The sequence below is a fragment of the Chiloscyllium plagiosum genome, unplaced genomic scaffold (genome assembly GCF_037043375.1).
Source record: "Chiloscyllium plagiosum isolate Xiang-an unplaced genomic scaffold, Cpla_swu_hap1 HiC_scaffold_25, whole genome shotgun sequence".
Classification (NCBI taxonomy): domain Eukaryota; kingdom Metazoa; phylum Chordata; class Chondrichthyes; order Orectolobiformes; family Hemiscylliidae; genus Chiloscyllium; species Chiloscyllium plagiosum.
In genome coordinates, this window is record NW_028270163.1 from 53,856,590 (window position 1) to 53,883,511 (window position 26,922).

The window sequence follows — 26,922 nt, forward strand, 5'->3', positions numbered from 1 at the left end:
TCTCATAGAATACGAGTTCCCTAATCGGGGCTGTTTACCTGATCCCATTTCAGTAGTGACTAGAGAAAACCAGACTTGTGAAGAAATTCACTTGCAACAGCCACCTTTGAGTTGGCGTAAGCATTTCTGGCATCATGCTGTTGTTTGGGAAGTTGACCCAGTTGATCCTGCTGTTGAAGACTAGGCCCGGTACATGGAAAGGATGCATTATTTTTTCCAGGCAAATGACACTGGGGCAGATGAAAAGCAACAAATAATTCTGTTGACAGCTGGTGGACCCACAGCCTTTTGGGTTATTGGAAGCCTAATATTTCCTGAGACACCAGAGACTAAAACCTTTCAAGAGTTGATGGATTTATTTCAGGAATATTATGACCCAAACCCTCCTCTAATTCTGAGATGCTATCAGTTTTACTTGGCAGTTCAAGAGCTAAGGGAATCTGTATCAGGATTTTTGCCTAGATTAAGACAACCGGCAGATGAGTATGACTTTGGGTTCACCCTTAATGAGATGCTGGGCGACTGTTTGTTATGTGGGATTAATGATGTATTCATGCAAAAGTGCCTTCTAGCTGAAGCCCAGCTGGACTTCAAACAGCATTACAACTGGCTTTATCATTAGAAAATACAGCAAGTGGAGCATATGAGTTACAGGGTATTCCAATGGAAGTGGACACCCTCACCAGTCTGACTGAGCTTGGGGAACACTACTTGAGTGCAGGCAATTGCTCAGCCTCACAAGAGACATATCCTGAACAGCGGTACTCTCAGTCAGCCCACAGCAAAATCCCCAAAAAAGGTTGTCTCAGCCCAAACGGTTAACATCTTCTTCAGCATTTGGGCTGGCAAATCATTGTAGTTGCTGCCAGTATGTGAACTCAAGACAGTAAAAGAGTCCCACTGGACCTAAATGGAGGAAGGGTTCATAGTGCACACCCCGGAAAGTTCACCTACATCTGGTTGGGAACAGTCAAATTACTTAGCAATATCCAAATCAGAAACAATCAAAATAAACATTGAGGGGTCACCCAGTTCTAATGGAGGTTGATACCAGTGCGCCCGTTTTGGTGATCGCAGAACCAGTCTTTAACAAAATATGCTCTTGATTCCAAACCTTAAGTTTATGCAAGACCCCGGCTAGACTGAGAACCTATACCAGGGAATCTTTATAGATTAAGGGTACAACTTGGTTGGAAGATAAAGTGAAGACAATCAAAGGTGCCCTGGCTTCCATGTCTGTACCAGACCTAAGCTTGGGCTGGTGAACTATTACAGAAAGTTCATACATAGCCATCCTGGCATATTTGCATCAATTCTTTTAAAATGGGACAGTCTTGGAAATAGTTGCATAGCCAAGCCATAGCTTTTAGGGAAGTGAAAAACAGCTGTCATCCTCTGAGCTATTGACACACTATGATCTCAAGTGAAATTGGTATTGACATGCGTTACCACTCTGTATGACATTTGAGTAATATTAGTTCATGGGTAGCCCAATGGAGAGGAACACCCAATAGTGTATGCTTCCCAGACTTTGGCTAATGCAGAGTGTAATTAGATAGAGAAGGAAGGTTTGACAGTCATAGTTGAATTTTGAGAAGATTTGTAGCTTAGGTTGAGGTTCTGGATGTAAGTTTGCTCGCTGAGCTGCAAAGTTCATTTGCAGACGTTTCGTCACCATACTAGGTAACATCTTCAGTGAGCCTCCAGATGAAGCACTGGTGGTGTAGCCTACTTTCTATTTCTCTGTTTGGGTTTTCCATGGGTTGGGGATGTCATTTCCTATGTTATTTCCCATGGTGATGTCATTTCCTGTTCTTTTTCTCAGGTGCAGTAAATGGGATCCACGTCAATGTGTTTGTTGATAGAGTTGGGATGCTATGCTTCTAGGAATTCTTGTGCATGTCTCTGTTTGGCTTGTCCTAGGATGCTTGTGTTGTCCCAGTTGAAGTGATGTCCTTTCTTATCCGTATGTAAGGATACTAGTGAGAGTGGGTCAAGTCCTTTTGTGGCTAATTGATGTTCATGTATCCTGTTGGCTAGATTTCTGCCTGTTTGTTCAATGTAGTGTTTGTTACAGTTCTTGCAAGGTATTTTGTAAATGACATTAGTTTTGCTTACTGTTTTTATGGGGCCTTTCAAGTTAATTAGCTGCTGCTTTAGTGGGTTGGTGGGTTTGTGGGCTACCATGATGCCATATGTATTCTGTTTTTTACTATGGACCTGTCATATAAACACAGTGGCAGGTCAGAGGCTATAAATACTGCAGTGAATAACTCACTTACAAATTGCCCATAGTCTGTCCACCATATACAAGACAGAAGTCAGGAGTGCGATGGAATACTCTCACTTATATGGATAAGTCAAGTTCCAACAACACTCAAGAAGCTTGATACCATCCAAGATGAAATAGCCCTCTTGATTGGCTCCACATGCACAAACAGTCACTCCCTTCATCACCAACAGTCAGGTGCAGCAGTGTACATTAATTTAAAAATGCACTGCAGAAATTCAGCAAGACCCCCTAGACAGCACCTTCCAAACTCATGACAAGTTCCACCTGGAAAGACAAGGGCAAGAGATACATGAGAACACCACCATTCCCCTCCAAGTTCCTCTCCAAGCCATTTACTGTTCTGAGTTTGGAATAAATCGATGTTCTCTTTGTATTGTTGGGTCAAAATCCCTAAGGGCATGCAATGGTTCAAGAAGGCAGCTCACCACCATCTTCTCAAAGGCAGCTGGAGACAGGCAATAAATGTTGGCCTAGCCAGCGACGCCAAGTCCCACAATTGAATACAAAATTCAATTTATAGCTTCTTTGGACCCATCTTTTGTTTCTACCTTGTGTCATTGCCATCCAGTTTGCCTTTTTTGTCATTCCCTCCACCTGCTACTCTATCACAGAACTTCCTATCCTCCCTTTGTGTCTGTACTTGTTTAAATCTGTTATACTCCTAACATTTGTTGTTCTGATGTAATGAAGCATTGACTCTTTCCCTCTCCACAGATGTGTCCAACTTGCTGTATATTCAAGAAATTTTCTCTTCTTATTTCAATCAGAGGATTATTTTCTTTGCTTTTGTTTTGGTGAAGTGACAATAAAAGGCAGTTGTGAATCTTGTGTGAATCTTGCAGGTTCTTGAGTGAATGTCATTGGAGACATTTTCCACAAGAGCTCCCTCATGAATGAAGTCTGAGGTCTCTTGAGGGAAACTATCACAATAATAAACTTTAATATGTAATATCTGCTTCCATCAATGAAGATTTAAGAGTGATGGTAGCCATGAAACTGTGGGAAAGTTGGGTGCCCAGAGGAGGGAGGTAAGCACAGCAACATATTGATAACAGAATTTTCAATCATGAGAGAAGGAGATAACAACTTCTATAACCACAAACATTAAATGTAGATGGTTAGATATCTTTGGAACAGGGTAACAGAGCAGATATTGCAGCTCCTGAAATGGGAGGTAACCTCAACTGCTTTGTATCAAAGCCAATAACATCTGAAGGAACAAGATTGAGGGCCTGCAAAAAGATTTCCAGGAGTTAAGTGTTAAAGATCACAACTTCAGGCATTACAAACATCATGACTTGAAGGTGCCGGTGTTGGATTGGGGTGGACAAAGTTAAAAATCACACAACACCAGGTTACAGTCCAACAGGTTTATTTGGAAGCACTAGCTTTCGAAGTGCCAGACCACAACCACCTGATTAAGCAGCGGCACTCCGAAAGCTAGTACTTCCAAATAAACCTGTTGGACGACAACCTGGTGTTGTGTGATTTTTAACATTATAAATATCAAGGTTGTTGCAAATTCAAGGTGAACTTCTTAAGACACTTTAAGAATTTAGAGATATGTGCCCCTATTAATGGTGGATGTATTCAGGAAACGCCTACAATCCCTCAGATGCAAAACAAACCAGTTCTTGAACTCATTTCTCTCCTTCTCCATAATATCCTTTCACAGAAACTGATGTTCGGATGAGACTATGTGTTCAGAGTGGACCTACTGACATTATTCTAAAAAAACTAACATTGTCTTATTGCATATTTTATTTAAACATGCATTTCTGTGATAAAGTGACTTCTTTTTATATTGTCATTATTTACTTATAATTGACTTTTTAATAAAAGATCAATGTACACAAAATGACTTTCTGTTTAGGACTTTTTATATGGACAATGACGTGAAATGGAGTGAGGCTGCCCTAGGGAAGTGAGGCTGATGCAAAATTCAGATTCACTGGAGCACTAGGGCCAGTTCAAGAGTTAGGGATAACTTACGAAAAGCATATTGTGAGCAGAATGGAACAATAGAAGCATAGGAAGCATAAGAGAGATAGGCCAATTGGACCTTCAAGCCTGCTCCATCATTCAATATGATCATAGCTGATCATTGAACTCAGTCCCCTGTGCCTGCTATGGTTTTGAAAGGAGCACTAGGGGAGGATTTAAAACAAATAAGACTGGATGAGGAAGGGAGGGCAACATCAAGGCTGCAAAATTAGAGTACTTGAAAGGAAATATACATTTTTAGATACTTGTGTGTGAGGAAAAGAGTTTGAAAATGACAATTAAAACTGGGTGTGGAAAAGCAAAGAAAAAAGGAAAAAAAATTACAAAACCAATGGAACTCAAGGTAAAATGGATGTACATTAATGCACATTGGCAGAAACAGAATAAGGAAACTAAATTCATTGCTAAAAGTACGTAACACTAAGTGAAATGTTCATTTGGAGAGCTGGTGTAGACATGATGGGCCAATAGCCTCCAACTGCATTGTAACAATTCCATGGTTAAAAAGTGACTGCAAGTAGCAGTGTGTAAATTTATAACAGAAGTGTGATCTAAACAGAATAACTTTGGGTTAAGCAACATAACACCAAGTGATCTGTTACATTACTATTAAAGATGCTGAACGGGGGATCCAAGATGGCGGCGACCCAGTAAGACTGAGTCTATAGTGCTCCTCCCAAGACTTGGGCACAGTGGGTCACCTACCCCCTACCAAGCTCACCAAATCATTTATAAATCATTTATAATAGTTTAGTAACTCAATTAGTTGTGTAATATTACATTTAAGCAACTTTATCCTAAGTTAAAATGACTAAAGGGAAGGGAGCCCGCAGCTCTCAGCAAGCAGGAACCCCTCCCCCACACTCTCCAGCTGCAGCTGAGGCGTCCACAGCCGCCCCGGGGGACTTACCAACAGTAACAAGCCTTGCAGAAATGCTTTCCAAGCTTGACTCGAAGATTGATGCCTTTATCGTCGAATCCAGGAATCGTTGGGAGTCGCTCTTGGCCGCGCTGCAGAAGCACGACCGTGAAATTGAAGAAATTCAACGCCGAGTCGGAGGGGCGGAGCTAAAGGCCGCGACCTCGGAGACAACCGCTCAATCGGCCGTGGATCAGGTCCGGACTCTCGAGCAGCGAGTCCGGACCTTGGAAAATCATATTGACGACCTCGATAATCGAGGTCGTCGAAAAAATATTCGTTTGCTGGGCCTTCCCGAACAGGAAGAGGAAGGCCAGCTTACAGCATTCCTGGAGCAGTGGCTGCCACAACTTTTAAATCTGCAAGCTGGATCAGGCCAGGTAAGGGTGGAATGGGCCTACTGGGTAGCAATACGCGGGCCTGGCTCGAACCAGCGCCTACGCCCGGTCCTGTTCCGGCTGCAGAGCTACAGGGAGAGGCAGATACTCCTAGAAGCCTCTAGAAATCTCGGAAAAGACCCCCAAGCTATGATCTACAAAGGATCCAAGATCATGCTATTTCAGGACTTTTCCCCGGCTCTGGTTCGAAAGAGAAAGGCATTCGACGAGGCGAAGAAGCGTTTAAGGGACTTAAATGTACAGTACTCCTTACGCTACCCAGCGATGTTACGCTTTAACCATGAAGGATCTGTATATAACTTTGGATCACCAGAAAAGGCTAAGGAATTCTTGGACTCTCTTAGATAAACTGTAGGACATAATGGATGTTGGTCTGCCCTCCCCCCCCCCCCCGTTTTGGTTTATATCCCCTCCCTTTTTTTTTTCTTACCTTATTGCTTAATATTATTATGGGGGGTGGGGAGAGGGATTTGATTTTCTCCCCCCCCCCCTTGGAGTTGTTTTCTGTTATTATTTTATGTATATATGAGGGGTGTATGTATATGTGTGTGTGTGTATGTATGTATATATATATATATGTATGTGTATGTATGTATATGTATATATAAGCTGGGGGATTTGGTTAATGTTGGTGGGGAGAGGTGGTTACCTTATTCGATTTTACCTCTGTCTTTAGGAGCGGGTTTGTTTTTCCCTTCGTTATTTTGTATTATCATATTTAATTATTATTTGTTGAACTGGTAATTTTATAGTTATATGTTTATATATGGTATTAACATTACCAAATATACCCAGGTGTTGGTGGGGTGGGGGTGGGGTGCTCACTGTTAACTCTAGCTTTGTATTATATTTGAATTTTCCTCATTTTATTGAGGAGTGCCTGGGTCAAGGGTGGGGCATTGGTTGGGAGAGGATATGAGGGATTTTTGGAGAGGAAGTGATGCCCCCTGGGAACAAGGGGGAAAGTCTCCACTTAGATACGTTTTATATTTTTTTTATTTAGAAATCGTTTTTTACTGTATTGTTGTGGGTGTATTAAAGAGGGTTTATTTTTGTAAATTTTACATGTTCCATGCTCGGGATGTTCTGGATAGGGTTCCCCCTCCCGAGGGGTCTCGGATTGGCCCAGAGGATTATGGTTGATCAATTGGTTAAGTGGTGCACCTGGAATGTCAAGGGGAGTAATTCGCCACTTAAAAGGAAGAAAATATTATCAAATCTTAAGAAGGAAAGAGTTGATATAGCTCTCCTACAGGAGACACACCTGTCAGATAAAGAACACTTGAAATTACGACAGGGCGGATTTGATCAGGCCTTTTTTTCTTCTTTTAGCTCAAAAAGCAGGGGAGTTGTTATTCTTGTTCGGAAGAATTTCCCTTTCAAAATCCTAAAGCAGATAAAAGACGAATCTGGATGATATATCTTGATTAAAGCTCTCATAAATGGAGAGGAATATGGGATTTTAAATTTGTACTGCCCCCCGGCACACCCCTTTAAATTTATAACGGAAGCCTTTTCAAAATTGATGGCTTTTGATGCCCGTCATATAATTATAGGGGGAGACTTTAATTGTATTATGGATCCGGAAATAGACAGGATTCCCAAGAGTACTGCAGGAGTATCTCCCAGATCTAGACAATTGATGGATCTGAACAAAGAATTAGGATTAGTAGATGTATGGAGATGTCTTCATCCACAGGGTAGAGATTTTTCTTTCTACTCTAATCCACATAAATGTCATACCAGAATTGATATGTTTTTTGCCCCCTCAATTTTTTTAAATTCCATATCATCCTGTAAAATAGGTAATATAGCAATTCTGACCACGCTGCTGTATATATGGAAACTAAGGCGAGGAACAGTGGGACATCCCCTCGGCATTGGCGTATGGACCCCTTCTTAATGAAAGATAGTAAATTTGTAAAGTACTTCTCTCAAGAATTTAAAACTTTTTTAGAAATTAATTCAGGTACAGCTAGCAACCCATCAATGATGTGGGAGACCATCAAAGCTTACACGCGAGGCTTGATCATCTCCTACTCAGCGACCCAGAAGAAATTAAAGGGAGAACAACAGCGTCTGCTTGAAGCCCGCTTAAAAGCGGCTGAAACAGCCTACACTGATAGACCCTCTATTATTAAATTGCAAAGGATTACAGCTCTTAGGACAGCTCTAAATACTATACTTACTCAAACGGCTAAGAGGGAAATATTATTTGCAAAGCAAAGGTTATATGAATATGGCGACAAACCGGGTAGATACTTAGCATTTCTTGCAAAGAAAAAAAAGGCCCCTCAGACTATTATGTCTATCAAGGAAAGTACGGGTATTTTGACTCATGATCATAAAAAGATTAATGCGACCTTTAGAAAATTCTATTCTGAGTTATATAAATCACAGGATTGTGAAGATAGAGCGAAGAGGATGCAATCATTTTTTAAAAATTTGACTTTTCCAGACCTAACTCCGGAACAAGTATCGGTCCTAAATGCTCCTCTTACACCCCAAGAAATAGTTGATGCAATTAGGCACCTTCAAAATGGTAAGACGCCGGGCCCAGATGGCTTTCAAGCTGAATTCTATAAAGAATTTACAGAAATACTGGTTGGTCCACTTATGGACATGTATAACTATGCATATAGTCAGGGCTGTCTCCCGCCTTCGCTGAAAGAGGCAAATATCTCTCTTATCCTCAAAAAAGGAAAGGACCCAGAAGATTGTACATCATACAGACCAATATCCTTGCTAAATGTAGATTTTAAAATCCTCTCTAAAACGTTAGCACTGAGATTAGAAAGGATACTGCCACATATTATAAAGGAGGATCAGACGGGGTTTATTAAGGGCCGTAGATCATCCAATAATGTTAGAAGGGCTCTGAATATGATTCAAGCTTGTCATCAGGGAAAGATACCAGGAGTAGTGGTTTCATTAGACGCGGAAAAGGCATTTGATAGGGTCGAATGGTCATATTTGTTTTACACATTGGAGAGGTTTGGTGTTGGACAGGTGTTTACCAAATGGATCTCAACATTGTATAGTGATCCCAAAGCAGTTGTGGTTACCAATGGATTAGGCTCGGATAGCTTCAGTGTGGGTAGGGGCTGCCGTCAGGGATGTCCCCTCTCGCCATTGTTATTCACGCTAATAATTGAACCACTAGCAGAAGCTACACGAGCTGATCCTAATATAGTGGCCCCAAGGATTGGTACAGGTAAACATAAAATTACCCTTTATGCAGATGATGTTCTTCTATTCCTCAGTAACCCTTTGATGTCCATACCTCGCTTAATCCAAGTTATTAATACATTTAGTGCATTCTCAGGCTATAAAATTAATTTTTCAAAATCGGAAGCTATGCCAATGGGTGGCCTTGCTGTGATACCCCGCTTAGCAGACGGTTCCCTTTTTACCTTTCGCTGGCCCCTGGAAGGTTTCTTATATTTAGGCATTTTTATTACTCCAGTATTTGGTCAGTTGTATAAGGCTAATTTTGTGTATTTATTGGAAAGGATAAGGCAGGACCTCCAGCGATGGGGAGACCTGCCAATTTCCTGGTTGGGTAGAATAGCATTAATCAAAATGAATATCCTGCCCCGTCTCCTATATCCTATGAGAATGCTTCCGGTGATGCTGCCGAGGACAGCTTTATGTAAATTATACGGCTGGCTGAGTTCCTTTATCTGGAACCATAGGCGGCCCCTCATTAAGCTGAAGAAGCTACAGCTTCCACAGGCAAGGGGTGGATTGGACTTCCCAGATTTTAGGAAATATCAATTAAGTTCCCTATTAAGTTATATAGCTGATTGGGTCTTGTCTGATCCACAATCAATCTGGTTGGACATCGAGGCTTCTCAAGTAAAATACCCACTTATTAACCTTTTATTCTCAGACAAGAGGAAAATCATTACAGATCACTGTAAAAACCCTATAATACTGAATACAATCAAGGCTTGGAATATAATGCGGCAAAATGAGGGTAATTCACATAAAACATCCCCCTATGCACCGATAGTGGGAGCATGGGGATTCCAACCGGGGTTAACAGATGCCACTTTTAAACTCTGGAGATCCAGGGGTATCTCATGTCTCGGGGATTTATTTAAAGATGGGGTCCTGATGTCTTTCGGACAGCTGCGTCAGAAATTCGGATTACCCAATGGAGACCTCTTTCGATACTTCCAAATTCGAGATTTTATACAGAAGAATACTACGTTATTAGATAGTCTTTATAAATCCGATAGAGAATGTAGTGTCCTACGACCAGTGGGGGTATCTTCCGTCAGTAATATTTATCATTTGCTACATGATGAAGTATCGGGAGATATGGATAATCTGCTTAAAACATGGGATCAGGATCTGGGACTAGAAATCTCCACAGAAACGTGGAATGATATCTGGGAAAATGCTAGAAGAATTACTATTTGTAACAGAACCCAGGCTATCCAGCTGAAGATACTTCACAGGGCCCATATAGCACCGGTTCGATTGGCAAAATTTAAGGCAGGAGCATCTCCAATGTGTCCTAAATGCAAAATAGAGGTGGGCACTCTTGTACATTGCTTATGGACCTGTCATAAGATCCGTAGATATTGGACTAAAGTAGCAAGTACCCTGACAGAAATTTTAGGAATGGAAATAAAAGTGGACCCCGTATCTCTCCTCTTGGGCTTTTCGAACTTTCCCTCCCTGGACACGTACGGGAAGAGACTATTTTCTATTCTTTCTTTCTGTGCAAGGAAAAATATTTTGATGAACTGGGTGGCGGAGGGCCCCCCTGGACTTTCAAATTGGCACAGACTAATTATGGAATGTATTCCCCTTGACTTCCTTACAAATATGGTGCACCGAAAGACCGAATTATTTTATAAAATATGGCAGCCCTTTTTGAATTACATAAATACAGATATTTCGGCTATCCTAACAAGGGCTTTTATTTAATTGAGACTACAGATCTGGCTGGTCCGCGGCCCCTCGGGGGAGGAATCCCGCACGAATACGGGTTTTATCATATCTGATGTTAACACATCCCGAGCATGTAAGAGACTTAAATATACACCCTGGTTAGTTGTAGGTTAGATTAGTAGATAGTTGAGTTTTGTCTGTTTGTTTTTTTTTCTCGGTTTTTTTGTTGTTTTGTTTTGTTTTTTTTTGTCAAATTTTGGCTATTGTATATTTGAGCTAATTGTATATCAGTGTTTTTATCTGAGAGTTTTGTTTATTTTTGTAAACTTGTAAAAATGTTAAATTTCTAATAAAAATATCTATAAAAAAAAAAGATGCTGAACAGCAGGAAGGTCATTGAGAGTTTTCAATGGAAAGGACTAAATTTCCTGAATTTGGATTGTTTTCTTAGTCAACATCTAACGAGAAAAGGGCATTACTTGACTCAGTATAATGGGACATAAATTCATGGATGTAGGTTTGCTCACTGAACTGGAAGGTTCATTTCCAGATGTTTCATCACCTACTAGCAACATCTTCAGTGGGCCTCCAGATGGAGCACTGTTGATAATTCCTGCTTTCTATTTATTTGTTTAGGTTTCTTTGGGTCGGTCCTGTGGTGACATCATTTCCTGTGGTGATGTCATTTCCGGGTCATTTTGTCAGGGGGTGGTAGATGGGGTCTAACTCCATGTATTTGTTGATAGAGTTCCAGTTGGAATGCCATGCTTCTAGGAATTCTCATGCATATCTCTGTTTGGCTTGTCCTAGAATGGATGTGTTGTCCCAGTCAAAATGGTGTTCTTCCTCATCTCTATGTAAGGATACTAATGAGAGAGGGTCATGTCGTTTTGTGGCTAGTTGATGTTCATGTCTAGTTTTCTGCCTGTATGTCCAATGTAGTGTTCGTTACAGTCTTTGCACGGTATTTTGTAAATAACATTAGTTTTGCTTGTTGTCTGTATAGGGTCTTTCAGATTTATTAGCTGCTGTTTTAGTGTTGGTGAGTTTGTGGGCTACCATGATGCCAAAGGGTCTGAGTAGTCTGGTAGTCATTTCCGAGATGTCTTTGATGTAGGGAAGAGTGGCTAGGGTTTCTGGATGCATTTTGTCTGCTTGTTTTGGTTTGTTGCTGAGAAATCTGTGGACTGTGTTCATTGGGTACCGATTTTACTTTTAGGTATTTAGCTTTCTTTGCTGGCTTTTCATATTTTTAAAATGGAAAAATTAATGAAATGAATCAATTGAAAAATGTTAATCTTTTTCATACAGATGCTTTTTGAATGATCCTGACATTAGACTGCACCTTTGGATGTCACAGTCAATTGGAGGTTTATTCAAATTGACTGCTGAAATCCACTAAACAGGTTTCAAATCAGTAATGGGAGCAAAGCTTTAGCAATGTAGATTTAATATATTGTCCAATCTCATGAGTTACATTACAGTATCTATTTTTCAGGTGCATTTAATTCTCTATTTAAAACCTCTGAAACCTTCAATTGGATTCAATCAGTAACACAACCATAGTCTCTTGAAAAAGCTGAAATGTATAGTGTGTTTTATTGTGTTGTGGGGAAAAACACAAGTCTTAGAGTCAAAATTGGAGTTCAATGACAGAGTTTATTGCACAAGGAAATACCAGAGCTCTGGGGACAGAAAGACACCGACAGCACAATGGTCAGCTGCGAGTTTTCGCTCCATCCGGAGCACATGCCAAGAAACTTTTATATATCTTGTGATACAATAGGTCAATGATGAGATTATTGTCTTTGTAACATGGCTTGTTTATGGCAATCATTGCAGAATCGTTGATAGTTTTGATACAGTCTTTGTCAGTTCCAGTGCAGCCTTTGTTAATTTCCGCATGATCATTGTCAGTTTCAATGTCGGCATGGAAGTCCATTGCTGTAGTAATGAGCGCTAATCGCTTTTCCTGAGAAGGATGATTACTGCAGCCCTGGCTATTAGCATTTCGTATTGAGTCCGTATCAAGCTGTTAGCATTTCTATAAGAGGTGTTGGCTGGACCCAGACACTTCAGTGGGCAGTGTTCGTTACCCCCACCCGCCTTAAACTAATCAACTGGGTTGTGAGTGCATTGTACTGGCATTCTGGTGGCCCCAAGCTGTGTCTCTATCTGCTGTGCTGTTTCTCTCCATATTGTGATCTGGTGGCCATCTTGTGTGTCAAGTTGGCCAACTGATGGCTCGGTGGCCATCTTGTGTGTCCGTGTGCCTAGTGTCAACTTGCCCCGTGACATCTCCATCTTCAACTGTAATTTCTATGAGTTCAATTTCCAAAAGTATATTTTTCTTTAATCGTTTCTCAGTTTATTGCAGAACCTGAACTGTATACAAGCCAACAGGATGCTGGAACTACAGAAAACTTTTGTGAACGTGTTCGGATGATTTATTTTCACTTATCAGGAGACATGCCAAGAATTTTAACACCTTTTCACTTTTAGTATCTAAGTCAGGATTAGCCAAACCTCCAATTCTCTCTCACATTATTTTAAAACATAACCTACTTTGCATGTTCAATTTAAAATTAAATACAGGCCCACATGGTTGAAAGGGATAGTCAACATGGTTTTGTGTGTGGGAAATCATGTCTTACAAACATAATTGAGATTTTTGAGAAGTAACAAAGAGGATTGATGAGGGCAGAGTGGTAGATGTGATCTATATGGACTTCAGTAAGGCGTTCGACAAGGTTCCCCATGGGAGACTGATTAGCAAGATTTGATCTCACGGAATACAGGGAGAATGAGCCATTTGGATACAGAACTGGCTCAAAGGTAGAAGACAGAGGGTGGTGTGGAGAGTTGTTTTTCAGACTGGAGGCCTGTGACCAGTGGAGTGCCACAAGGATTGGTGCTGGGCCCTCTACTTTTTGTCATTTACATAAATGATTTGGATGTGAGCATAAAAGGTACAGTTAGTAAGTATGCAGAAGACACCAAAATTGGAGGTGTAGTGGACAGCAAAGAACGTTACAACAGGATCTGGACCAGATGGGCCAATGGGCTGAGAAGTGGCAGATGGAGTTTAATTCAGATAAATGTGAGGTGCTGCATTTTGGGAAAGCAAATCTTAGCAGGACTTATACACTTAATGGTAAGGTCTTAGGGAGTGCTGCTGAACAAAGAGACCTTGGAGTGCAGGTTCATAGCTCCTTGAAAGTGGAGTCGCAGGTAGATAGGATAGTGAAGAAGGCGTTTGGTATGCTTTCCTTTATTGGTCAGAGTATTGAGTACAGGAGTTGGGAGGTCATGTTGCGGCTGTAGAGGACATTGGTTAGGCCACTGTTGGAATATTGTGTGCAATTCTGGTCTCCTTCCTATCGGAAAGATGTTGTGAAACTTGAAAGGGTTCAGAAAAGATTTACAAGGATGTTGCCAGGGTTGGAGGATTTGAGCTATGGGGAGAGGCTGAACAGGCTGGGGCTGTTTACCCTGGAGCGTTGGAGGCTGAGGGGTGACCTTATAGAGGTTTACAAGATTATGAGGGACATGGATAGGATAAATAGGCAAAGTCTTTTCCCTGGGGTCAGGGAGTCTAGAACGAGAGGGCATAGGCTTAAGGTGAGAGGGGAAAGATATAAAAGAGACCTACAGGGTAACTCTTTCACGCAGAGGGTGGTACGTGTATGGAATGAGCTGCCAGAGGAAGTGATGGAGGCTGGTACAATTGCAACATTTAAGAGGCATTTGGATGGGTATATGAATAGGAAGCGTTTGGAGGAATATGGGCCGGGTGCTGGCAGGTGGGACTAGATTGGGTTGGGATATCTGGTTGGCATGGACGGGTTGGACCGAAGTGTCTGTTTCCATGCTGTACATCTCCATGACTCTGAAAATGTGTTGCTAGAAAAGCGCAGAAGGTCAGGCAGCATCCAGGGAAAGGAGAATCAACGTTTCGGGTATAAGCCCTTCTTCAGGAAGGCTTATGCCCGAAACATCGATTCTCCTGTTCCCTGGATGCTGCCTGACCTGCTGCGCTTTTCCAGCAACACATTTTCAGCTCTGATCTCCAGCATCTGCAGACCTCACTTTCTCCCCATCTCTAAGACTCTAACATCTGATTATTCTGTGTTCCTCTTTGGGAAGAATCAATCTGAAATATCATGACTAAATTCTCACTGACGTTGACATATCTGAGCAATCTCAAGTTCTAATGTATCACAAGCATGACGAGGAGCTTTAATGCCTCTCCTTCACTCCAACAATGTACATTTAGGTACACTTTAGAAAAGTCAACATTGTGCACTTTGAGTGCAACAGCAAAATTGCAGCCAGTATTAGCCATGTGTATTAGAAGTGTCTAAGATTCTTTAACATTATGATGGGGGATTGCCAGGATATCTGGATTAAATTACATAATTACACCCAGGGAGCAAATATTCTGCATGTGTTGAATAAATATATTTGTTGGTAATGTGCAAAAAAATGTAAATTAATTCTGAATTTCATGGTTTTGTCTTCCCCTAAAAGCCAGACCTTGTCACGTGCCAAAACTGCTGGAAAATGGAGAAATGCATGTAACAGGCTTAACATTTGGGAAACAGGTCTACTACAGCTGCAATGCAGGGTAGGTACTGTGTAGTGGACATGCAACAGCAAAATAGCAAAACAGTCAGGCGTAAGATTGGCAACATTGTTGAGATTTTCTTTCCTTATGCATCAATTCCCCTTTGCAAGTCCTCTTTCAGAATTGTGCCACCTAACTTGGTCACTCAGTTGCCAGTAAAAGATCCAAAATTAGACCTTTAACCTGAATCTCCAAGCTGAAATCCATGTTACATACATTCTAGTGTCCTAGCTTATCTAATAATGTATTAAAACACCAAAGTAATTCCACAGAAACTATTTTAATATGGGTTCATCTGTTCAGTTAAGCTCAAGGTCTGTTCATCAAAGAGTTTTCATGAGTAATGTATAAATGAGGATTTAGTAACTCTGCCTGGAGTTGCTCTACATCCAACCTTCACGGAGAGTCATCATTGATCAGACATGTGAGCTCACAGTTTCATCACAGCAAACTTCAGAGGTTCAGCTCATAGTCTCCCAATTCCTGCACAGTCCATTTTACCTTCTTCCCAAAATCTAACAAACAGGACAGACTGGGCAGACTCCTTGTTTCTGCCTACTCCTGCCCTGTGGGAGTTTTCTCTTCCTACTTTGATTTGATTTTTTTTCCTTTGTCTAAGGTCTCCCATTTATAACTTCTTTTGGTTCTTTTCACTAAAGATGTGCTGGCCAGGTGAATTGGCAATTCTAAATTGCCCTTAGTGTTAGGTGTATTAGTCAGAGGGAAATGGGTCTCGGTGGGTTACTCTTCAGAGGGTCGGTGTGGACTTGTTGGGCCGAAGGGCCTGAATCCACACTAATGTAACCAGTTCATGGTCTCCAGCTGCTTCCCCTTTACCATGGATATGCATTCCCTCTCCATGTCCATCCTCCATCAGGATAGTCTCAGGACTCTCCGCTTCTTTCTGGAAAAAAAGGCCATCCACTACCAGCCTCCTCTACCTGGCTGAGCTTGTCCTCACCCTGAACAACTTTTCCTATAACTCCTCCCACTTTTTTCAGGTTAAAGGTATGGACATGGGTACCTGTATGGTCCCCAGTTATTCCTGTCTGTTTGTGGGGAATGTGGATCATTCCTTGTTCCAGTCCTACTCGGGCTCTCATCTACAACTCTTTCTCCAGTACATCGATGACATAATTGGTGCTGTTTCCCTCTCTTGTCCAGGATTGGAAAAGTTTCTCAATTTCGCTTCCAATTTCCAGCTAGTTCTCACCTTCGCCTTGTCCATCTCCAACTTCTCCCTGTCCTCCCTTGTTATCTCTGTTTCCATTTCTGGAGATTGACTGGCCACCAATATCCACTACAAACCAACCAACTCCCACAGTTACCTTACACCCTGCTTCTTTAAAGACTCAATTCCATTCTCCCAGTTCTTCCATCTCCATTGCACTGTTCCGATAATGCCAACTTCAACAAGGGGGCCTCCAAAATGACCAACTTGTTCCTCAACCAGAGATTCCCTAACACCGTGCTTGATAAGGCCCTCAGCCATGTCCAACCCATCTGCACTTTGGCCCTCACCCCCATCTTCCCTCCCACAACAGTGATAGGTCCCCCCAGTCCTCACTTACCATCCCACTAGCATCCAGAGGATAATTAGCTGTCATTTCTGCCACATCCAGTGAGATGTCACAACCAGACACATATTCCCCTCAATATCAGCATTCCACAGGGACCAATCCTCTGGAACATCTTGGTCCACTCCTCCTCCACTTGCAACATTTCCCCACACTCCCAATGCATCTTCCCATGCAGTCACAGACCGTGGTCATTTATTTCCTCCCTTCTCACTGTCCAAGGCCCTCGATCTTTCACATGAAGCAGCAATTCACTGCATTTCACTCAATCTAGTCTACTGTATTCACTGCTCACAATGTGAATTGCTCATTGGGGAAATGAAATGGATACTGGGTGACGCTTTGCAGAACACCTGCTTTCTTTCTACAAAAATGACCGAGCTTCTGGTTTCCTGCCACTTCAACACACCATCATGTTCCCTGGCCATCTCTGTCTCAGGCTTGCTACAGTGCTCCACCAAAGCTCAGCACAAGGTGGAAGAACAATACCTCATTTTCCACCTGGGAACTCTGCAGCCTTCTGGACTCTATGTTGAGTTCAACAATTTTAGGGCTTGAGCACTTTATCCCATGTCCTTACTGCAACCCCCACTCATAAAGCCTTGTCATCACATGGGCTGCTATCACAACCAATCCGTTGTCAACTACTAGTGGTCCCCATTCCCATATATTGATTCTCCCAGGCTAACCTTTACATATTTCTTTGTCTGCCCCACTGCTGTTTTCTCTCTCTCTCTCTGGGCTTCATCTCCACCTATTGTTTACTCCTTCTTCTTCCCCCACCCCATCTTCACCACATATATCAACCTTTTCTCAGCTCATTTCAGCCTAAATAGTGATAGAACCTTACAACAGAAAAACATGTTCTGCACAGATTCTGTGCTTGAACTTTATAACAATGAATCACACTCCCCGACTACCTCTTGTGTGAGACTGCACTATTAGTTTACATTGCCTTTCTCGGGGTTAAGGTAAGAGTGGCCTGTTTCTTCATTCCCCTTCCCAATAGATGATGTTGTATTGACATAGTAGTAATGATAGAATCCAACGTGTCTTTTATAGTATTGTGCAGTTTTTATTAAAGATATTTAATTCTTGGCCATTCTTGTATAAGTTATAATAAATATTTGTACATGTCTCTGCATCTCTTAGATCCCCTTTATTATGGTCTTTTTACTTTAGAAGTCTTATCTCAGAACACAGTGGCTGTTGTTGTATTGCAGCTGCAGTATCACCTCAAGTTAAATCCACCTAACCCACACATCTTTGTACTGTGGGAGGAAACTGGAGGACCCAAGGAAAACCCATGCAGATACAGGGAGAACATGTAAACTCCACGCAGTCACTCAAGGCTGGAATCAAATCTGGGTCCCTGGCACTGTAAGGCAGCAGTGCTAACCATAGAGCCACCCTGAGTGACAGGGAACTGCTGAACAACAGCGAACAAAATGCATGCAAAGTATACAGGTCCACAAAATGTCCAAATGTGGTGAGCTAGCTCAACTTAAGTGGCTTTGTTCCTCTATAAGTTCATGATTTGATCAATCATACATCAGAAATAAGGGAAGAAAGTAGCTGTGGAACTGGTGCTGACTTATGGGTGCTGTAGGGGAACAGCAGCCACCAAGGTCACTGACGCCAAGATCGAAACAATTCCTGGGATGGGATTGAGGAATTGAGGAAGATGATCGAGGCCTTTCTGGCTAGTCCACTCTACACTCAGGCTGAGGCCTAATTCAATCTTGCAAAAACAAAATACTACAGTGTTTGACATTTGAAATAAAACCAGAAAATGCTGAGGATATGCAGCAATCCTAACAGTGCCTATAGAGCGAGAAACAGATTGATGACCTTATATTAGAACAGTTCTAAAGAATTAATGAATGTTTACAGCATCTTCTATTTTCATCCCATCTTGGGTATCCCAGCAACTAGGCTAATTTTGGTGTCTGCAAAGCAACTTGACGCAGGATGTTTGACAAGTAGTCATAGCAACCTGCTTTCCCTGGGATCACTTGGTTTGCCCCTAGTGTAGGAATCACTTTTTTTTTGCCTCATTTCCTGTCACTTACACTTGACAAATTAGCATTCTTGGCTACTACTGACAGGAAAGTTGGTTCTTGCATTATTTGTGGTTACTTTCTTTTATATATTGGTGAAGATTATCTGTTTTCAATACACAGTCTGTGACGTGAAAACAGAGTTGGCAATATGTACTGCTTCCATTTACTCAAATGTCACCTACAGCCCTCATATTTTAGAAAACTCATCGGTTCTGTATAAAAAGAATAGAAGAAGCACCAAAATGTCTGTCGAGACATTAAAACTTTGAAGAGTTTCAATATGGTGAGAATATAAATTACAACAGCTTATTCCAGACCACTATATGTCATCACTTCATTTTTATTACTTTTAATTTTTTTGGACATCTCACACTCATCAATAGCACCTTGTCAAGTTAAGTGGTAGTAATATTGGGATTTAATTCAGATAGAATATCATTATCTCTCTTTTATTTAAATGTTACTTACTACTGCTTTTGGTCAGTTCAATTATTCAGTAAATGGCTTGCGCACAAAGATGTAGAAATAGTCTATTTTTATCTCTCTATGGTTTGTCATAAATTATTGGGAAAATAATTTTGTTAAACCTTTATTTCTTTTACAAATTCTAAATTGAAAACAAAACTTTAGGTCAATACATTGAAGGATTTATGGTTACTCATAAACCAGTGTTTTGCTGCTTGAAAATAAGAAACACTATTGTCCTGTAGTCACTGGGATGAAAGAGAATGTGTGGAGAGCTCCACAAATATGAATAGCAAAAAGGCCGATGGTAGGGTTTAAAGTTCCTTTTCCTCCAAAGAAAACCAGAACATCTTCTGATATAACCTCCTGCACTTCTTTCTCACCGTGTCATTGTAAACTGAGATCGAGAGGAAGAGTTTCTCTCGGCGTTGCTACCAAGTGTGCAACAGCTGTACAGTGATGATTCCATTTTCCAGTTCCCCTTTACCTGAGAGGAGCTGCATATCTGCACACAGTGCCATGAGATTGGAAACACGGGTAGAGGGAAATGGGAGGAGTTAGAAATTCATGCCTCACTCCTCTCTTCTCCACTGCTGTATTTCTGACAATTTCTATTGGTGACAACGTTAAAACTGAGACTTAAATGAATGAAACTTTGGTGAATTGCAGGCTACTAATTGTCTTTTCTTGTTTTGTTCAATTCTGTTGATAATTCTAAATTTATTTGATCAGGTACATTCTTCGGGGATTAAACCACAGCACTTGTCTGCATGATGGGACATGGAGTGATCAGCATCAATTCTGTGAACGTAAGCATTTTGCAAACATGTGAGTTTAATCATTGTGAGGAAACTTAAGGAAAAGAATGACTGCATCATTCCACAACTGGGTAACGGGGAATAGTCGAAGAATTTATTGGAACAAACTGGGAATTAATGGATGTTAATGATATTGATATGGTACACAGGTGAAGGGCATTGTTTAACTAGATACCTAAATACTTATCAGGACTCATGTAGTGAAGTGGTAGTGTTCCCACCTCTGGGCCAGGAGGCCTGGGTTCAGGTCCCACCTCCTCTGGAAGTGTATCATAACAATAGTGAATGAGTTAATTGAAAAATATGTAATTACTTAAGTGGGTGCAGTGGTAGTGTCTTTACCTTTGATCCAACATGACCATGTTTATCCAGTGTTGTCAATACCATGTTATATTCACAAAACTAGATTTTAAGAAGATCCAGGATCCTTAGCTGTGGAGTGGAGTGATGCATTTTGATGTTCATGTTAAACTCAGATTAGACTTGCTCACAATGAAGGAGGGAAAAATACTGCTTTTGCATTCAGCATTTAAGGATATCAGATGATTCAGAGCAAGATAGCAGACAAAAATCCATGCCTCCCTGACGTGTTCAGTGCTGTCCACGCTCAGTTTGAGCAGAATGCCGATGGCATGGTGTCACCTGCCCCGACAGAACCAGGTCTTCCTGAGGGTAAACCCAAGGAAAAGGATGGACTTGAATGGTGTCTACAGCTGTGCACTTAGATCCTGTGTGGACCAGCTGGTGGAGATATTCACTAACCTCTCCCTCCTACAAGCCGAAGTCCCCACCTGCTTCAAGAAGACCACCTTCATCGCAGTACCAAAGAAAGCGCATGCAAACATGCCTTAATGACTACCGCCCAAGAAGCTCTGACCTCCATAATCATGAAGTACTTCAACACGCTGAACGTGGCCCACATCAACTCTAGCCTCCCAGCTTGCCTCCATCCTCTGAATTTGCCTGCCGATGAAACAGGTCCACAGCAGGTGCCATTTTCCTATAACATCTGGATAACAAGGACACTTATGTCATCAACTACAACTTTGTCTTCAAAACCATAATCCCCTTCAGACTAAATCTCAAAATTCTGAGACCTTGATCTCAGCTCTGCCCTCTGCAACTAGATTGTAAGCTTCCTGACTCACAGACAGTAATCAGTGAAACTAGACAACTGCTCATCCTCCATGATGACCCTTAACACTGGAGTGCCACCCCCTCTCAAAAGGATGTATTCTCAGTTCCCTACTGTACTCCCTGTACACCCACAACTGTATAGCCAAATTCTGAATTAATTGCATCTAGATGGTAGGACAGATATCAAATAATGATGAGTCAGAATACAGAAAGGAGTTGGAGGGCTTGGTATCGTGGTGCAACAATAGCAATCTCTGTCTCAATGTCAACAAAACAAACGACTGACCATTGACTTCAGGAAGAAAGGAGGGGGACATGCCCCCATCTACATCCACGGAGGTGGAGAGGGTTGTGAACATCACGTTCCTCGGAGTGGCAATAACTAACAACCTGTCTTGGACTTTCCATGTAGACATTTTGGTCAAGAAGGTACAACAACGTTGCTTCTTCCTCAGGTAGCTTAGGAAATTCTGCATGTCCATAAGGACCCTCTCCAACTTTTACAGATACAGCACACTATATGCTTGCATAACAGCCTGGTATGGCAACTTCCAATCCACAGACTCCATTTACATTTCTCGTTGCTGCAGAAAGACTCCCAACATTATTAAAGATCCCTCCCACTCCAGTAATGCTCTCCTGCAACCCCTTCCTGTCAGGCAGAAGAGGCAGAAGCTTGAACATATGCACCAACAGGTTCAAGAGCAGCTTCTTCCCTGCTGTTATTAGACTGATGAATGGACTCTCTAACTTCAAACAATGCGATTTTGCTAATGTTGATCTTGCTTTATGCAGCTGTAACCTGTATGCCTCGCTCTGTATAAGCAAACTATGATCTGTACATCCTTGTTTGCTATGATCTGCCTGTACTGCTCACAAATCAAAGCTTTTCACTAGACTTAAGTAAATGTGACTACAATAAATCAAATCAAATCAACTAATGGAAGCACATAATTAATGGTATATTGAGAACAGCTCAAATACCCATTTGCAGGAGTAAGAAATGATATCTGCTCAAAGTGGACAATAGGAAACAGAGCTATTTAGAGAAGTTAAAAGAATATTTAGACTGCTTCCATCACATCAATAATTAGTTCTTCATTTCAACTGTCCCATCTAAATGAGAAGCCAAAATAAGACTCGTCGTTTCCCTCCTCTCAGGATTAAATAGGCCACAAGTTCTGTTCAGCCAGACTTATATATTTACCTGAGATTAGCAATATGGTTAAAGTAAGGACACCACAGGCTTACTAGATCATAGGACAGCTCTCTCATTTGAGAGATATGACTGGTGATGATTTAACCTGAGTGTCAGTACACATCAGGTGAGGGGAGAGCTTGGGATGGAAAGTCTTTCATGGCAACCTCATGGTGTGGGAATTAAGCTCACACTGTTGGCATAACTTTGCATCACAAACCTGCCAACTGAGCTAACTGACCCCTTTAGCTAATGAGCTAGAGTGGCAATGGCAGCAGTGCAGGATGGTGTGTTTTTGGAAATGTTTTCTGGACAAGAGAATGGGAAGGAAGATAAATCACAATAACGTTAACTACAGATAATAAAAGATAAATAACAATAAAGAAACTTAGAAAGAAAATACACTATTTCTTCACACCGTAACCTGTCTGTGCTACCTTTGACCCAGCATTGGCAGACAGTGCACAGCAATGTGTAATTGATTTTATTTGTATTTTCTGCAGCTGTGCAATGTCCATTCCCAAGTCCACCAGAAAATGGAACAGTGCGTTTCCAAACCACAGGCCAGCCTACTACAGCTTTTGTCTTTGGGCACATGATTTACTACGAGTGCAAACAAGGTTTGGCTTTAATTGGAAATGAAACAGGCTTTTGCTTGGCCAATGGAAAATGGACAAATGCACCTCAGTGCAAAGGCAAGTAAACATGACAGCAAAATTAAATGAACGGAGTCTCTGCTTTGCATATGCTTTCTAAAATTAGTATGAATAAAAAATCTATAATGTGACTACTGCAACCAGATCTGTGCACAAGACTGGAAGTTCTTCTCATGGGATGTCACATTATAGAAGTCCTGGAGCCGCATCAACAATTTTTTATAGTTTATTTTTCTCCACCACATTTGATTTAATGAAATCAAATGGGAACACACACACTTCATTTGAATAAAACAGAGACCTGGAATATAAACAAAAGGTGCTGGAGAAACTCAGCAGGTCAGGTGGTATCTGTGGAGAGAGAAACACAGTTAATGTTTGAAGTCCAGTGACCTCTGTCAGCATTGGGAGCAGGAGTTTGCCACTTGGCCAGTTAAGTCCATTGCTCCATTCAATAAGATCATGACGAATCTGATTATGCCACATTTGCACCTACTCCCAATTACCTTTCCCTCTCTCGCTCATCAAGAATCTATTTATTTCTGCCTTCAAAATAATTAGATTCTGCTTCTACTGCCTTTTGAGAAAGCAAGAATATTGCAAATATATTACAAATTGGAACAGGAAAACTGGAGAAGTTAATACCTTTCCCACAATATGCCCCCAGTTTGAAGTTTCAAAATATTTGTGACACATCAGTGAGAATGATGAAGGGATGGACCTGTGAGATCAGGGGCCTGTCCAGGACTGAGTGGGAATGCAGCTATTACTACACAGTCAGAGCTCAGTGGTGCTTTAAATTAAATATACTAGGGCAACATATCTTTTTACAGTGCATTATAATCCTGCATTGTTGTATAGTAATTTAATGTGTGTTAAATCTAGATATCACCAAGAGATACAGATACACAGACAATTTTAACTCCAGTAGGAAAACGTTCAATTAGGCTACATTTTCTGCACACTTGAGGACCAATGATGCTAAGTGCATTCAGGAACACACCCCGTCTTTTATAGAGACTGAAAAGAAAAAATGCTGGAAATCACAATGGGTCAGGCGGCATCTGTCAACAGAGAGCAAGCTAATGTTTTGAGTCTTGATGACTTGATGACTCTTCATCAGAGTTGCTCTCTCTCCACAGATGCTGCCTGACCCACTGTGATTCTCAGCATTTTTTGTTTTCGGTAAAGATTCCAGCATCTGTTGTAATTGGTCCCTCTTTCATAGATGAGTGTTGTGTAAGATCTGAGAGCAAGGACCTTGCATAAATGTGCATAATGTAGGAATTAAAATTGTTTAATGTTTTCCAGAGAATCCATTCTCCACACTCTCAATGGCGTGTGTGATATCTGTTCTGGACATATGTTATGGAAAATATTTCCCTGAAATTGAGGAATGGTATCCCATCAACCACAGGAAATGATTATGCAGACAGGATTGTTAATTGTACATCAATTGTGTATAGTTTCAATTCATTAATTTTAATCTCTATTCATAAACATGGACTGAAACTGTGGTTGTCAGGTAGCAGGTGTTTTCTTTCAAGATGTAAATAATTATAAAGATTGACTCCAGTCTTTCAACAATTGGCTCTCTGGAAAGGACAAATCAATGATAGCTGAGGCAATATATACACACATATAGATATATTGATTGATATTTCAAAACAAAATACAATGAATGCATCAGAAATTTTAGTAATAGACAAGATCTCCTCAGAAAGCCACCTGGGAGTTAGAAACTGGAGAAACTGACTTCTTCAACATTCAGAATTTTCTATGTGGAGATTTCTATATGGAGTAAATATTGAGATCCAAAGAGTTATCCCTCCAACATAGAGTCCCAATAGTTTTCATTAGAAGATGTGACAGTGTAAGACCATGCCTTTTAGAATGTGGATTGGCTTTTTCCAAACTCACAGCTCTTCTTCCCCTTGGTGTTATGACGTTGAAAGTATGTACTGTATCTTTAACAGAGAGAGAATGCTGTTCTGAACTAAGAGATTCAGTGTAGATGACTAGGTGGCAGTCCCAGAATGTACTGGAAAATTGACAATATGTAACATTTGGCTGTGAAATGGACCCTTGAGTTTGGTTGCTGTTTTGACAATAATTCAAATTTAATCAACCAGTTTAAATTATGCCCCAGGATACTAAAACCCAATCAAGTTTGAATTTTTTGTTTTGCCAACATCGAACCAATGAGATGATCCGATGTTCGGGGTAGAAGAATACAGACATTTTGAAAATTGGTTAGAGAGCAATAGCCGCAGAGAGAGGGCACTTACTGCCAATACAACATCTTGCTGTTCAAGAAATTCGGTAACACTCTCCATCCTCTGTGGGCAGCACGGTGGCACAGTGGTTAGCACTGCTGCCTCACAGCGCCTGAGACCCGGGTTCATTTCCCGCCTCAGGCGACTGACTGTGTGGAGTTTGCACGTTCTCCCCGTGTCTGCGTGGGTTTCCTCCGGGTGCTCCGGTTTCCTCCCACAGTCCAAAGATGTGCAGGGTCAGGTGAATTGGCCATGCTAAATTGCCCGTAGTGTTAGGTAAGGGGTAAATGTAGGGGTATGGGTGGGTTTCGCTTCGGCGGGTAGGTGTGGACTTGTTAGGCCGAAGGGCCTGTTTCTACACTGTAATGTAATCTAATCAAAGGTACATTTTCATGTAAATCATACTCGTAGAAAAAGAAAGATGACCCAGGGTGATCCGCAGCCAGAAGAGTGAAGACGCAGAAGAAGACAGTGACTGTATGGTTTTGAAATTAAGTTGATGTAATTTTACGAAGTGTCTTATTGGAACAGCATATTGTTATAGAGTTGGAGGCAGATAGTAAGCAGTTAAGAGAAAGGGGGGTGGAGTTGTGAATAGGTGTTGTTGAATGTTCACTTTTAGAATTAAAATATACATTGATGTCATTTTCTTTAAATAGTGGAACTTGGGAATTCCCTCTTACTCATATTTTAACAGATTACAAGGCAAAGTGAGCTTTTCTGGGTGTTTGGTTTAATTAACAGAAAGGTCTGCCTCCGTGTTGTAACACAAGCAATTCAATTCAGTGGAATTCATAATGGGGCATCCAATACATGGGGCGGTGGCATTGAGGACTAAATACAAATGCACAGTCCAATATGTTGACCATCACTGAGTGAAAGAATTGAAAGATCCCAAAACCAACCATCAGTCTGAGGAACTTAGGGGCGGGAATAGCTTTTTTGGCCCTGCCCTTAACTAGAACATAGCTGATCTTCTATTTCAATGCCATTTGCCTGCAAAGAAGTAAACTGCAGGCAGCTTTCTTAAATATTTTAGGTAAAACATTACTTTGCAATATCCAGTCCATACCCAGTTTACATAGGAGTGGGAAGAGATGCCACACTGAAATATGGATGGGATGGAAATGTGTTGCTGGAAAAGCACAGCAGGTCAGGAAGCATCTAGGGAACAGGAGAATCGACGTTTCGGGCATTAGCCCTTCTTCAGGAATGAAGAAGGGCTAATGCCCAAAACGTCGATTCTCCTGTTCCCTAGATGCTGCCTGACCTGCTGCGCTTTTCCAGCAACACATTTCCATCTCTGATCTCCAGCATCTGCAGACCTCACTTTCTCCCCTGATATATGGATGGGTCAGACATAACATTCTTGCTTTTATGCCTTTACATTATTATGAAATTCCCATTATGTATGTGCTGTCAGATGTCTCTTCCCTGTTTACTGTCAGCAATGTCACATGAACTGACATGTAAGAGCATAACTGATACCAAGGTTGTTGTGTATATTATTGTTAGAAAGGAACTGCACCAACAGCTTTGGTTGGAGACAAACAGCGTTTGGATGATGAATGACAACAAATTCAAAG

General features: G+C 41.3%; 1 protein-coding gene across 1 annotated transcript in view; it reads left to right on the top strand.

Moving 5' to 3' along the window:
* Positions 1-26,922, top strand: part of LOC122562283 (beta-2-glycoprotein 1-like) — a 50,623-nt gene that overhangs the window by 14,814 nt on the left and 8,887 nt on the right. The window contains exons 3-5 of the mRNA XM_043715085.2: positions 15,050-15,146; positions 19,984-20,060; positions 22,908-23,099. Of these exons, the coding sequence (XP_043571020.2) occupies positions 15,050-15,146; positions 19,984-20,060; positions 22,908-23,099 (366 nt within the window). The remainder of the gene's footprint in view (positions 1-15,049; positions 15,147-19,983; positions 20,061-22,907; positions 23,100-26,922) is intronic.